Here is a 16,473-nt window from a genome sequence, read left to right as displayed (position 1 = left end):
AATCTGGCTTTAGTTATACAGATGATATAGATTTCATAGATAAATTAATAATTTTTGGTTTATAAACAAAATAAGAAAAAAATGTTGGCATATATTACACAAGAGTATATGACATCTAATCCACCATTAAGTATTAAGCCAGGATGAATTCTCGAAATTTTTGTACAGTATTATTTTAATAGATATTAAATAAAAAATAATTAGGAATATTAATGTATTTACATTTTGTTTTACACAATTTAAATACATAATTTTTGTTCATATAAAAAAAAAAAAATACATTTTAAAATAATATAATATTCATTTTTGTAAAAATTATTTCATAATAATATTTTGAATAAATTTCAGATTTTTAAAATTAAGAAAATTTAACACGAGTATGAAATATTTAATCTATTAAATTCTTGATATTTTATGTTTATAAAAATTAATACCGTTTACATATACCTAATTTGTTGGTATAAACATTGACTTTATAATATACAGATAAGCTATTCTATTGTTAATAGTGGGAGCGGCTAATTGCATTCAGCCGTTAGGCGTCGCTGTGTTTGATAGCATTCAAGAGAGATAAACATAGGATAGGTGCGGTTTTCCCATCAATCAATGGTATAAGTAACTCATCTTATGTTGAGTTAATGAGTTATATGTTTAAAATATAGAAAAAGAAAGATCACACAAAATGTATCTGGTCCATTAAAAACAATTTTAACAACATACAAAAAAATAAAAAAATAACATAAACTTAAAAAATATTTTGCCAAATAATATAATACAAAAAAGATATATGTGAATACATAATATTATCTATTATGTTATAGAAATAAATCTTACTTGTTTTTTTATACATTTTGTATAGCATTTATAATATGGTGATAATGGTTTTTACTGATAGATTAAATAACATTTTGCCTCTCTAGTAAAAATAAATGTTAATTGTGTCGTAGGCTCGTGCAGACGTTTCCTAAACCCTAATCTGAGACTAATATGTGTAAATTGAAAATAGTATTAATACCTGTACTTACTTAAATTTAATCATGAATGTTCATGTATATAAAATGTATTTTTCCTTCTGAGATCACAGGTGGCATGATTTAATTATGATGACACTGTATTGACTAGTTCATATATTATAATCATATACTTTTTCAAAAATTTAAAATTGTTGATCTTAATTTTTTAGTATTTTATCAATGCCGTGTTTCTCAGCACAGCATTTGAATCATTTCCTAAGGACTCATATTGAATTAAAACTTACTTCAGTTTAACTTTATTTTGGTTTGGAATCTTACGGAAAATTATAATTTATAATTTATTATAAAATATTTTTTACAAATTTGTACATTCATAAAAGCATTAATATTATGTAAAATGTATTATAAATAAGCTATATACTAATTAATAACATTAAAATATTTACAAATAACAATTAAAACATCACTCTATATATTGATTTAAGTTAACATTTATCTTGACACATTAAAAATCTTTAGTATTAAATTTCATTGCCTCACAAATATTATTTAAAAGAGATGAACATTCTTTTAATCTTTCCAACTCATCTGCTGTTATTTGAGTTTTGCTCACAATATCATTCAAACAGTCAATATCTGTTCTTAATGTATCTAATACTTTATCTAATTTACCATTAAATGTACACATGTGTTGAAATTTTCCACATAAGGACAATTGTTCGAAATATTGTATGAAATCATCATGACTATAAGTATGATTGATTTTCATTTCCAAATAATCTTTTATAATAGTTCTAACTTCAGGTTGTTTAAAAAGCATAGAAATTAAGTTATTGTGACTTTCAGTAACACTAGAAAAATACACTATAGTTTCAATGGTCCATTGTTGTACTAATGGATGATGATCAAATAAGTATTGAAGAAAAATGTCCATTATAAGTTTTTCTTGAAACCGTGGCATATGCAATAATATTGATCGGATCAAGCGTAGTCTGCATCGTTTCATTTCTGTAGTATCATCATAAGAACAGCTACTCAATATTTTAGTAATCTAGCAATAATAATAAAAATATATATGTATATATTTTAATATAATGTTAATATATTTTTTTTTCATGTATTCTTTTCTATCTTAATTTATTCTAATATTGTTGTACCTTTGGAATAATTGTTTTTAGTAATTTTTCAGAACCAATACTGACTTCAATTAATGCACATACAAATTCTGGTGGGTATTCGTCCTTAACACAATTCCATAAATGTATTATTTCCGTATTTAAGTGTTCATAATTTGTTTGTTCTGGTAATATACTCATGATTTTTATCTAAAATAAATATTATATAACTATTATAATATAATCAATTTAGTACCATGAACATGCAACACAATATAAACATAGACAGTAACTATAAAATGGAATACAAATTAATAAAAGAATATTAACTTAAAAAATTAAAATGAAGCAGAAAAAATGAAAAAGTTTTTAGTACCATTTCCGATAATTGATTATATTCTGAAAGTGTTGAAACATGAAGTATTCCAATAGTAGATTTAAGACTTGGTAATTTTAATTGAGGACAAAAGTTCACTAATTGCTTTTTATTTGTAATTAAAGCAAAATGTCTTTTCAACAACATTTCAAGATAAATGTTTTGTGGACATTGTGTAAAACACGGAAAAACAATCAATGCTTCAAAAAGTTTGGCTAATTTTGAAAATTGTAAGATACATGAATCAGGTGACAAATATCTAAAAAAAAAAAAATTAAAAAAATAGATTTTCTTTGTATTTAAAAAAAGAAATTAAATCAAACCTCATAATAATCATCCATAAGTCACTACTAAACAAGGCTGGCCAATACTCAGTATTAAGAATATTTTGAATTAAAATGTTTTCAACATTTTCAAACAAACTGTAATCTGACACCAGAATTAAGGATGCTACATTAATCAGTAAGTCTTCGTAGATATCTACATTGTAACAACACATTGCAGATTCTGAAGATTTAATCAAATTAAAAACATTGCATATAAGCTGATGAGATTGTTGGCTGCCATAGGGAGATCTGAAGAAACGTCTTGTTAGCAGCATTGCAATATGCATAGTAGACATCTTTTCACTTGAAGAGTTGCTATTAATTATTTCTTGACAGTTTGACTGAAATATCTAAAACATAAAAAATCAGAACTCTTAACAAGTTTAAAGTTTATTTTTGATTTAGGCTTCTTAACTATTTTTTGTTGATTATAAATACATTATAATTAATTTTAATTACCTCTAAAAATGTATCATCTGATAACAACACTAACTTATCAACAAATTGTGATAATCTATCTTTGATAGCAACAGCATCTTGTGTATCAGATAACCAATAGCTAGAATGACAAATGAAAAAATATCACTGAGCATAAAATGATACAAACTGTATTTGATTAAAAGGATATAATTAAATATTCACACCTATTTAAGAATAAAATTAACTTTAATAATATGTTATGAGATTTTGATAAATGGCCATATGAACAAAGCTTAACTAAAACACTCATCATATATGTTGATAATTTTAATGACACTTCATCATTTGACTGGAAAGATAAAATTGTTTTCTTAATTTCTGAGCACAGAAAATTGATTGGTTCATCAATTATGATAAATAATTTTGCAGAATATTTCATTAATATGGTAATATATGCTTTCCAATGAGAAACCATAATTTTGTTGCTTGTAGTATATACTGCTTCAGCACCACGCCAAATGCACTGTAATACTGTATAGAGCACAAATATTAAAATATAGTGAGAGCTTACAAGGAATTGATCTGTTGACGTACAAGCACAACATTTTTGTACGACAAACCTACTTATATTTGTGTAGTAGACTACAAAATTATTTTAAGAAGATATCAACACATTATTAGTTTTCTATATCTGGCCCACACTTAATATAGTCTATGTTAATTTTTTTTTCAAAACAATTTGATATACATTAAAATCTACAAAAATAAAAGTATTTATTTTTTTATAAATTTAAATAATAATATAAAATATAAAAACGATTAGTTAAATATTCAAAAATCATGAAAAAATTTAATTTATGCAAATGCATGGGCTTAGATACAAAACAAATATTGTGTTGAAATCATCTTAAAATATAACAATACAATGTTAACCTATGTTAGTCAGTAATAACAATAACAGAATTGAGTTTACCCAAAAGTCATATAAATAGTCACTATAACCAATATATCTTACCTCTAAGCAATAAGCTTGAGTCATCTGGTATCGAGACATCAAATTTCACTTTTTCTGAGATACTAAAAAATAATATCTGTATTTCAGATGCCTTTTTGAATAATTCGGTGAGTAATTGCTTTACATTCATAATTAAATTTCCATAAATCAGATTGCTTTCTGAACAATGTTTAAACAAAGCAATCATGTCTTTTTCATATAATACGAGATCACTAACTATACTGCTTGATGTACAAGACCCTTTCTCAATACATTCCATAGAATTTTTTCTAGTGTTCAGTATTTCAATACAATCCTGAAAATCATTTAAATAATTTAATTTGTTTTTTTAGAAATGATTTAGATATTACAGACTACAGTACCTGCAATAATTTATGCACAGAGGATTCTTTATTTCCTTCATAATTCAAATCATTGGCGATTTGTTTTACATCATCCAATTTCTAAGAACAGTTAAATAAATATAATTTAAACACTTTAATTCATAATAAGTATATAATTATATAAATTAATACTTTTATCAGATCTGTGTCATGAAAATCATCTAAAAAGTTTTCTTCAGTACTGTCATCCATCATTTTTCCTTGATACTTTATAACATAATAGATTAATAGAATACTGATTTTTTTTTTTTAAATGTTAATGCTTCAATATTAATATCACTTAAAAAATAAATAATAACTTAATAACTTAACAACGAAACGACTGTATACTGTAGCGTGTAATGTAGTGTTATACAACAATGGATTTTACGAAATTCTTAAATGATAACAAACTGGCGCGATATGTTCTTACTACTTATCACTAAAGACAGTGAATGATAATATTATAATCAAAATAATAAATATCTTTAAAATTATTAAAATTCACAATTTCCATTATATGATTGCCCATCGGTAAAGCTGTATTTTATTACCCTCAATGGACAAATTTACAAAAGTTTTGATTATCTTCGTTTTGCCCACATTATGTAGGTTTTGATTTAACTGAAGATAGGTAGGTAGGTCGTAGGTTTAAAGTTTAATAGCGTTTTCCACCGCTCTGCACTGTTGCACTAGTGCACACTGCACATTATGCATGTTTCAAGTTCCACCTAGAACACTAGTGCTAACTGTATGACATTTTTTATGTTTCACATCACTACACTCGGCCAGTGTTTTGCACCTAGTGCATTGATAGTTGCACGAGATCCAGTCCATAACAGTATATAATATGTTCACGATCCAGTCGACGGTGGGTTTAATCATTTTTCTATAGACATATAATAGAATAGACCAGAAATGATAGCCGTTTTACGTGTAATACACTGAAGCCAACATGTGTGTGAGAGAGACAGACAATGTGCGGTTCTATTCGTGGAAGAAAATGTCTTGGTTTTGTCACTTTTTTCAAAAATGTGTACTTTTTATAGGTCGATATATACCGTATTTTTAAATTTTAAATTTATAAAACGGAATACCAAAAATATTGATAATATCGAAAATACCAAAAATTATATGTCTATACATTTTTTTGATAAAATTTATAGTTGATATAGTCTGATAATACTGATATAACAAATTATACGATATATAATTTGTAAAGGTTTTAAATTTTTAAATTAATTTTGTTATTGAACATCATAATACTGATATTTCTAGTACGATCGTCGATCACTACTAAGTACTAAGTATAGTACGGTGAACTAGTAACTAGTGGATTTTTTTAATATAAGGATCAAAGACTAAAGAGCTTTTCTACTCACTCACCCAAAGTCCAAAAATATCACGATTAAAAGATAGTAGGTACTATGAACAGTGAAAACTAAAATGTTTTAAAACATCTGAAGAATTTTGAGTTATATTTCATTCCTTATTGACTATTAAAATTGATTATATAGTTATATTTATATAACTATAAAATAATTTTTATACCTAGACAATTACAGAAAAAATATTCAAACATATAAAATGTCTATAAATAGTTTAAAATTAGTTTAAATATTTTGAAAATTGTATTGCGTGAACAAAAATGATGATTTAAGTAATTAAGTATAATGACATGTTATAAGTTTCCACGATAAATATTTTTAAAATAACAACAAAATCTGAAATCATAAAACATTTTTTAAAAGAAATTATTATTTTAAGTGAAAATATCCTTCAACGTACCTAATCAAAATTTAAACTTCCATCGATCATAAAAAAAAATTATAAGACTTCACGATAAACTTTTTTCACTGATCATTGGTCAGTATGGTCGTGTCTACACCACATAGTTTGCGCGTATACTTATCCATATTTATAATTTCCATTTTCCAACATAGTTTTAATAAGTGTAATACTATTATAAACTATTCTGTATATTTTTGTATTGTATATGCAAACAAATAATAAAATATGATGTTGCTTAAAATGTTATTTTTAATAAAATAATGACGTGATCCGTCAATAATCTTAGAAATAGATTTTTTGATCGTTTAAAAATCCTATTATAGTGAAGACCGCCGTATTTACTAACATTTTGGTATAGGTGTGTGGGTAAAACATACCCGGCCAAAATAATACCATATGTTTTATAATATGATGAAAACACCCAAGTTACTAATTTTTAATGATTTCCTCGTGACTTAAGTCTCGTTTTCATTTTCCGTGTATAGACGTTGGACGTGCATCATACTTACGCGCGCTGATGAAATTATAAAAACACGACTGAAGTAGGTTAGAACTATTAAAGCCTCGATTACACTGGGCAAATTTACTCGCTGCTTGTCTGCCGACATTGTAGTGCGCGTTGTGTAGCGACTAGTCCGATTACACTTGAGAGTTGATTTATTAGCTCATTTACTCGTTCAGACCGTTCAGTAGCCATTAGTAGCTATACTTGATATAGCACACTAGATCCGCTATCGCCATACAGTAAAATGAGAGGCACCACAACAGCTTAGACCGCAATAATTTTATTTTATTACACCGATCATTCTAGATTTTAAAACTTAGGATATCTTCTATTATTACTATTCGTATACTATTTTAGACCCAAACCTGAAAAAAATTATCCACCAGGTGACAAAACTTTGTTTGACAGTTTGGCACAGGTATTAATAAATAATTTATTTCCGAACGTGATTAGGATAACTAATAAGTAATAATATAATAATATACTTCAGTAAGCAAAATTTTATAATTTTTTTTTTTTTTACAAATATTTAGTGCGCAATTCGTATAGATTTGTATGCCTATATTGATAAAATTCGTACTACCTCCTTCTCAAGCCCCAATTTATCAGTCTTGTTAAGTATTCGAATATTTGTATTTACATTTATATTTAAATAATATTTCAGTATGGTTCTAAGAATTGATAATAAGAATTTTAAGATTTTATCAAATACCTAAGACCTAAGTAGATAATAGAAAAGTTAACCGGATTGGCTCCGAATTAGAAATTCTTGTAACTATTAAATTATTATATAAGGTTTGTATTATAATTATATTTAATTTAAATACTTTTAAATACGTTTAAGCATCTAGATATTTGTGATAAACGTACATGTAAGATGTATTTTAATATAAAATGTATTGAACTAGGTATAAAAAAGTATTTTCAAAGTATTTATATTTGTATCCAATAGCATTCTTCCCTCGCGTCATTTAAGCTAGTTACTATAAATAAAAAAACATCCATTATTATTATAATATTATTGTACTATATTTTATGAATAGATAGTAAAATTTCCTAATAAATTTTTTTTTAAATTAACCGTGGTATTGCGGTAACATACTATCGCTAACGATATTTTATTAATATGATTAATATGATAATATTATTACTATATACAGTATACACTATACATAATAACCGTTGATTAAAAAACTAACAATATTTTAAAAATAAAATGTCAAAAATAAACATCATATTAAAATTATACTATAACTACATAGGCGTACTAATTATTTCATAACAATAATAAATGAAAAAGTCACTCCGTTATAACATTATATAGAAGGTTTTGAGTATACTTCGTCTTTGAGTAGGTCATTGCAATGGGTCATAAATCATTGCATACGACAAATGATCCTAATAGCAAAGACGATGTGTCAAGTTTTATTTCTAAGGGTGTAATTTATTTATATTAATATATATAATATATTACATTTATTTATTATATAATCAATGTACTTTCAGCAATTTATTGCTATAATTTATATAGATATATTATGAAAAATGATTCTGATTTCTGAGCCTATTAGACGATCACCGACTTATGTGTATTATATACCAATGTAAACAAAATAATTCGTAAATCAATTTTAACAAATTTCGACAATGTTTGAAAATCAAGTGCTTATTATAGAAAACAATTTTGACCAGTGTATTTTCGCTATTTTTTTATTACTGTAAAATGTTCATACTTTTTTACTCACAGCAAAAACGTTACCATACATAAGTAAAAGTCCATACGGTCTTATTTTGTCATGGCTTACACGAGTCCCGCCTCTCTCGTAAAAACCTGTACGCCCCTGATGTAAATGGTAAATTCACACAATGTAATCGAGACTTATCGTTTGCTGTCACACGTGTCCGCCTGCACGCGTTTCGTTACAGACTCTAACCTTTTATCATTTAGGAAAAATAATCGTAATACGTATGGCAATGCAATGGGAATAATATTATTATTATGTACCATACTCGATTATAGAAGAGCCGCAATATCATCGCAGTTGCATTATAATTTTATCTAAATCATTAAACGAGACACAGTGATGACATACAGACAACGTTGTAATGACAGTTAATGACGATTGACAGGTCAAGTACAATAATGAAATATTGAGATAAGCCTCGCGCAGGACGGTCGTCGTGCGTGACCCTATTGGCGGGCGCTGCTAGCATCATAAACCTACATAAGAGCAGGATCCCAAGCACAGCTCTCGTAGCCGACTATTCGGTATAATATCTATAAGTCTGAGGCCCGCAGAGCACTTTCATATCAGTCGTCGTGATAATTTGTTACTCGACACTTCGATATGAATAATTTTCATCTGAATATTATGTATTATGTAAGTTTGCTAGGAATAATTTTATTAGTTTACACTTAAAATATTCGGATGACATTATATTATTTGCACTTATAGACAATAATATTTTATTTGATCATTGGAACTGCATTTCATTCAATGCTGAATGGCTAGATGTTTAAATGTCGAATTGTAATAAACAATAATAAAGTCGTATTTGTTTACGTTACACTCGTGCGGTCTTCTGACTTTATTCGTTATTGTTATAGTTGCTATTCAATCGAGTACCAATTGGTAGCTTGCAACATCATCCGCATAGAGCGTCGTGAATATATAATTTTGGTAAAATTAAGTCGGCGCGCGTATAATATACGTGTGTCTGTACAACGGGAAAAGGATTTGACTTTATAAAACAACCTTTATAATCTTCATAAATAAGAGAATAAGAAATTAGATTTCTCTACTTTAATTACTTAATTATTTTTGTTTATTTTCAAGAAAATATACATCTATACTAAAGTTTTGTTTGTGTACTGGGTTAAAGAAAAAAAGTTTTATGGGAGTAGCCAAGTAGGTATAATTACATTTTAAAATTATTAATATTTATTAAAACATTTTACAAAATGGAAATATTAATAAGTTTATGTATGTAGGTATGGTATATTATGGTAAGAGCATATTATATAAGTAATCAGTAATCACATAAAATATATAAGCACCGAATGGTAGATTACATAATAAGACTGTATATTATCGTGTTTGGCCGAAATATGAATAACACGCGGACAGAAATTTACACCATAATATTACTAATCCTTTAGTTTAGATGATAAAAATGATTGAATTTGGCAACGTTGGAAAAAAGCGTGCTCAATCGTAATACCTCTTAAAAATGTTGCTACGATAAGGACCAAATGTCCAAATATACTTACCGATGTAACAAAATTACTACACAAGACAACAGTAAGTACCTTCCTACCTATGTTAATATTATAATATTATTATTTCTGTTTATAATTACCTATATGCTACTGCAGTAAACAATAATGATCGATGAACCTGTATGTCTATAACGTGTTTCGTCTAATCTTATTTTGATTATTATTAATTTATATCACACAATTAATACAAATACATGTGTAGGTATAAACAATAGTTATTGAACTTCTGAACATGTATTGTAATAATTGGCTAACCTTTCTTATTTACAACCATTAAAACAGGTACTTATAAAAAAAAAAACATCTTCCATTTAGCAAACCCGATAGGTGGCTGATATTACCTATATTGCCTCAATTTATTCCTTTTACGCCAATCTTTTGGTTGATTATGTCATATATACTTAGGTAAATACAACACAATAACTACACTCAATAACTACTCAAGTACCAACGCTTTTGCACTGACACCTTAAAAAAAATAATCTACAATTATTGCACTATATCATTGTCTATCTACCTACATGTCAAAACAAACAGGACCATTTATTTTTTATGACTATCTCCATTTCGATATCAATGATTTTTTAAGGAACACCATACAAAGCATTTTTACACAATTGTTATACTTAAATACACCGCAGTCATCAAAATAATGATTCTTTCTATTTTATCATTTTTTTTTTTTTTGATTTCATTTGAAATTTTGTTATAGTACATCTACATTTAATTTTTCAATTTATAAAAATGCTTATAATATCAACACGAAAACAACAAATAGGTAACTGTATTGCGATGTAATGTAAATAATAAATACAACTTACTGTACATTTCTATAATATCATACGTGTATATATAATGTATATACCCAGTAGCTATATTATATAGGGACACAGACATGTATAAACGCACTGTGTACCGCATAATATAATACATACACTTCCGGACGGATATTAAAACACGGTTGTTAAAACGTTGCATGCTTGCATGATATTCTGTCGATTTGTCATTGCATATTATGCAAAACAATGAAATAGAGTTATTGTTATTATAAATTATCAATATTGATTAATCGTGATGTGCCCATAGAATTTATACGTTCAAGCGTGTGTGCATTGGCCTCTTGCTATTTTATATAACATTAACATAACACAATTTTTTAAAGTTGTCAATACGGTTATAAATTATGTTAATTAACAGGCGAATGTCAATAGTATAGCAATTATAATATTAGTAGATGATGAAATATCTACTGTTTTACGTGATCCTCCTCATATTCGGAAGAATAAATAAGGTACACGTACAAATATTAGGATAAAATGATGTTACGATTTATAGTTATAATTCCCAATAAATATTGACAACTATTATGAAACACCGTATAATACCACATAGGTACAAATTATTATGATATATTGCACGCTTATTATGTCGGTATCTAATCTAACACAAATATTAGATTTGGTCGTTTCATAAAACGTCAATTGATCCGCGATTAAGCCTTAATTCGAATCGCGTTGTTCAAATGTACCCGAAGGTACACACAAAGGAAAAAAAGGATTAAACATTTACTATATTTCGTTAGCAAAAATAAAAACAAAACTTGTAAGAAATACTAATTTTACTTTACCCAATTATTTTGTAATGCACCAATGCACCGTCTATGTATAGACGTTAAAACGTTTTAACGTTTTAAATGATTAAAAATGTCCGCTGAATGTAGATAATTATATAATAATAATAATTATGCATTATAAATAAACAACTATTTTAAGTTCCAACAATCGATAACAAGACATATTTTATGTTACACAATATAAAATATTAAACCTATACACTACATGCTATTATTATTTTTATGACGATTTCTCGAAACTGTTTTTCCCATTAATATTATATTTTATTGAAGCCGAATGGAAAATATGGTAGGTACCTATACGAATAACGTCAAAATACATTTATGACATTTATATAAATATATAAACGGTTTGTGCCAAAAGTGAAAAGTCTCATATTCAACCCTAAGTATTTCAGACTCTCGCAATCTCATTATATTATTGTCTCTGTGAATATATTTTACATGAATATTTGTCAACGCAAAACTGAAAATTATCACTATATACATATTATATATTAGAGGGCCACATATTTATAGTTTCAAGAACAAAAATTTGTTTTCTCATCGAGTACTTGAAAATATGAGATGGTAAATGCATACTGCTAATTTATGTAAATATTCTTAAAACTGAATAATTTAACGTTTCCATTAAGTGTACAATTATTTACTAGTTACAGGTATACGGGTGTATATAATTCAAATTAACATCAAGAATTACAATTGGGCATACTATATAGGTGAATATAGAAGTAGGTATAATATTATGTTATTAAAATATAATATTAATGGTGAGCAGGTGGACAACTACGATGAATACAAAAACGGCGAGTCATCTTGTATAATTTTGGTTGAATCAACAACTCTCTATTTATAACAACAACAATAGAACAGAATAGAAACATTTTTGAGACAGATATTACATAAATATACCTATATGTATACAAATACAATTTATCGGATGTAGCGTTAACACCGGTTGAAATTAAATATAAATCAAAATAATATAGTCTGCAAATATCGCCGTAGACAGGAATAAAACAGAAATCCTTTGATGTTTACTGCTTTTGAACGGACTCGAAAATGTCTCCAGAAACACGTATATAGGTACCTTGTACCTACATAATATTATTATAGTGTCGCCAGTTTGGACGATGTCTCGTAAGTGTTTCCGTTTATCTCCTATTTATCGCAGAATCGTCGGTGGACAGAATGTCGCTGTATTGTCGACTTGATACAGTCTGAATACTGCAGTAATTTAAATGTGTTTACCACGGTATCTATTACCACCATTGTTTGATTACGATTTTTCGAATAATTGCACTAAAGGTAGGTATATGATAATATAGCCTAGCTTTATTATATAGGTAAACAATTGGTGCTTAGAAGTTGGAACGCTCAAGCCTTACTAGTCAGTTATTGTAACTTCCTGTATACCGGCCATCGGCCGCACCGGAAGATATTCAACCAAAACTACTGCAATATTTGTTGTAATGATGAGTATAATATGGAATACTATACTCGTATTGCATATTTTGTACGCCGGCGTATATCTGTATCTCATTATCTGTACATTTATGTTTGTGTACACATTATCTATATAGCACCTATCAATATTATTAATGGAATAATGTATAAATCGATTTTAATGAAATATTATAATAAACACATATTCTCCTGCTGTAGCACTATACCTATATATTATAGTATACATATATGAGGACCTATACAGTAGGAATATCCAACAATATGCATTATTATGACACTAATTATTATTATAACTACCTATATAGTTTTGTACTTTGGGTCTATGTCACACTTAACGACCGACGTTATCTCACGTGTTTTTATTGGGCGTATTTTATAAGATAACTAATGCCTTATTATTGACTTTTTTTTTCTGAACAATCGTTCAAAACTCTTCAGGCACTTGCGACCTGTGATCACCAGTGATCTAACCTGTAACCAATAAATCTACTTACAATTCATTTCAATCGAATCAATTGCTTCTGATTTTTAGTAGTAAATTATTTTAGTATTTCTTAAATCACTAATTTCTCAACTTTTTTTCAACCAACGGTGTCCAATAAAAACACGTGATATTATGCTCTTCGACGAACCCAGACGTCAACATTTTACCAATCATATAAAGGTAATAAATGCGTATTAAAAGATTTAAAAATCGTATAATAACCACAGATTAATTAAAAATTAATTATCCAATAGTACATACATACTAAATAGATATAAGACGATTCAAATTTTAATATTACCTATATATTACGCTCTCTCAGCTTAATTTTATTGTTTATATTATATTTTTTTACAAATTAATTATGAAAATATTATATCCATTTGTAAAAAGTGTTTAATAGGTCTATGCGTGTATTCGTACAATGGATGTAAATTTAGAGACTTATCTCTGTAAATTATTATTTTTTTTTGTTGCTTATATTTTCATACTATGTATAATTTTTTTTTTATACAATAATCGGCATGTTTGGCATTTAATCCTCGATGAATTGCAGATAATTATTTTAGACTGTTTTAGTCACTAAATATCTTTAACGTGCGTCCTCCCACACACTTATTTATTAGTCACCAATGTCTATATAACGGTGATGTAAAACAAAAGAAAATTATTGTTTGTATATTCTACTACCAATAACGTATCAACAAATGCGTATCACTGGGTTTATTTAAACAGTCAAATCAAATAGTAGAATATTTAATTACACTGTGCTGAAATGATGCACAAAAGACGTATTATGTAGTCTTTGGTACCTACTCATAAACCCCAAACAAAGACTAAAGTTCACGTTTACCAGGCATGCCGTGCACTCCATGGCTTCATGAAGTTAATCTATATGTGTTTGCCAAATATTAAAATAAATACTAATAATGGTATTACAGATATGTCATGATATGATTCACATAATGTATTTCTTTGCAATATAATTAGCACTAGATAACTGATGGTCAATGATCGTTAAACGTAGATTTCATTATTTATCTTTAAAATTAATTTGTACACTAATTTTAAAATTGCATTGGAATCGTTGAAATACTAGATATTACATTCAATATTTAAATATGTAGAATATTTTTTTTTTGAAATATTTCAGTTGATCCTAATAATTGTCTGTAAAAATAAAAAATATATTTAGTTAGATGATAAACATATAATAATTTACAAATTACTAAAATAAATTTGGCCAACCGTCAAATTATACAACACACCACGTTATTATAGTTGTACAGTAATGCATGTACCTATTTTTAAATACAATTTTTATTTTTAATGTCTATCGTCACCAATAAAAATGCTTCAATTTTCAATTTTGAGTGTAGTTTCTGGTGAAAAATTGTATTTAGTTTGTCAAAAGTAAATATTTTCCCGGTACTTTTCAAAGTAAATAAGAAAAACGGAATAGAATTTTTATGCAAAATCAGTTTTTGACTAAATCGATCTTGTTTTTTTTTATTGTAATTAAAAAATGAATAACTGTAGAAATTAGAAAATTTTCAAAAAGTATTTAAATCAGCATTTTCTATACACGATATATATTTTGTTTCTTTTGTGTATTTATAAACAATTGCAATTTTATATGAAATATAGATGATTATAAAGGCATACATATTAAAATTAAAAATGATAATTATACGCGTATTATTTAAATTTTGTATTTAGGCACAAGAGATAATAAGATTAAAGTTTTATTTTATTTTAAATATAGGAGACTGCTGATATTTTTACCTACTACCTAATATACATTGTTTAATTGACCAACATATAGTCCTATGGTGTTTTATCATTGATTATAGAGCCTAGATTTTCTTTTTAATGATAATAGTTTCACATATGTACTTGAATCTTTGCAAAAAAGTTTTATGGGTAGGTATGCATTTATAATTCAAGTATATAAATTTAAATAATCACGAATGACACTTCAATTAATCGTACAAATTGCTACAAATTTAAACTTAAAATGATTAAATTGCCTTCAATGTAATCACGTGTTCAGAATATTATAGAGTATAATATACTGTACTTACGTTTTATTTGATGTAGTAATTAATAATGCTCTTAGAAGCAATTTTTGTTTTTGCATCTTTCATTTTGTTTTTTTAGAATAAGGTAATTAAATAAGGTAACCTATAAACATTATTAAAATAATTATTAAATTAAAAAAAAAAAACATTGAAATGTACAACGTACATACAAGTAGCATTATAAAACATGTTGCTTAGTTAATATAATATGTTACAGATACTATTTATTTTTATATCGTATTTATTATGTATACATAAGATGTTTCAATATAATATGCAAATATACACATTATACATATTTATTATGTATACATAAGATGTTTCAATATAATATACAAATATATATATTATACATATTTAGTTATGTTATGACTTTTATGAATAAATATATTGATATTGTATGTTACTAATTACCCATTTCAATGGGATATTTCGAATTAGTTTAAATAAAAAAAATGATTTTTTTAATTACCTACGTACATTTTGTAATCAACATCGGCTAATAACCACGCAGTTGATATGTTAAACAAAAAATATTTACTATATTGAATAATAAACATAGGAATAAAATAAAAATGTACATAAAAATAAAATAAAATTTTAAATATTATTATAAATATCATAATATTAAACATTTGGCAGTA

The 16,473-nt window shown here is 26.5% G+C and overlaps 2 protein-coding genes across 2 annotated transcripts in view; one reads left to right on the top strand and one right to left on the bottom strand.

The window, feature by feature from the left end:
* Window positions 1–1,348: 1,348 nt before the first annotated feature.
* LOC132927288 (uncharacterized) lies at window positions 1,349–4,975 on the bottom strand. Its single transcript, XM_060991799.1, has 9 exons — window positions 4,742–4,975; window positions 4,589–4,669; window positions 4,227–4,521; window positions 3,436–3,742; window positions 3,251–3,350; window positions 2,789–3,141; window positions 2,466–2,724; window positions 2,132–2,299; window positions 1,349–2,025 (listed from the first exon to the last, which is right to left on the bottom strand). The coding sequence occupies exons 1-9, from the start codon at window positions 4,802–4,804 to the stop codon at window positions 1,480–1,482; spliced, it is 2,172 nt and encodes a 723-aa protein (XP_060847782.1). The 5' UTR covers window positions 4,805–4,975; the 3' UTR covers window positions 1,349–1,479.
* Window positions 4,976–13,682: 8,707 nt separating this feature from the next.
* The window catches only part of LOC132924609 (MFS-type transporter SLC18B1-like), a 37,122-nt gene continuing 34,331 nt past the window's right edge, over window positions 13,683–16,473 (top strand). Inside the window, exon 1 of the mRNA XM_060989019.1 lies at window positions 13,683–13,928. Within this exon, the coding sequence (XP_060845002.1) occupies window positions 13,881–13,928 (48 nt within the window). The 5' untranslated portion in view covers window positions 13,683–13,880. The remainder of the gene's footprint in view (window positions 13,929–16,473) is intronic.

The sequence above is a fragment of the Rhopalosiphum padi genome, chromosome 3 (assembly GCF_020882245.1).
Source record: "Rhopalosiphum padi isolate XX-2018 chromosome 3, ASM2088224v1, whole genome shotgun sequence".
NCBI classification, from domain to species: Eukaryota; Metazoa; Arthropoda; class Insecta; order Hemiptera; family Aphididae; genus Rhopalosiphum; species Rhopalosiphum padi.
The sequence above is the reverse complement of the archived record's forward strand: the minus strand, read 5'-3'. Positions and strand labels throughout refer to the sequence as shown.

Excerpts from the sequence above, each read along its gene's own strand:
- LOC132927288 (XM_060991799.1), bottom strand. The coding sequence starts at position 4,804 with ATGATGGATGACAGTACTGAAGAAAACTTTTTAGATGATTTTCATGAC. Across the intron at positions 3,351-3,435 it reads TTAATTTTATTCTTAAATAG|CTATTGGTTATCTGATACAC; the intron begins GTGTGAATATTT and ends TTGTCATTCTAG. Across the intron at positions 3,142-3,250 it reads CAGATGATACATTTTTAGAG|ATATTTCAGTCAAACTGTCA; the intron begins GTAATTAAAATT and ends TTTATGTTTTAG.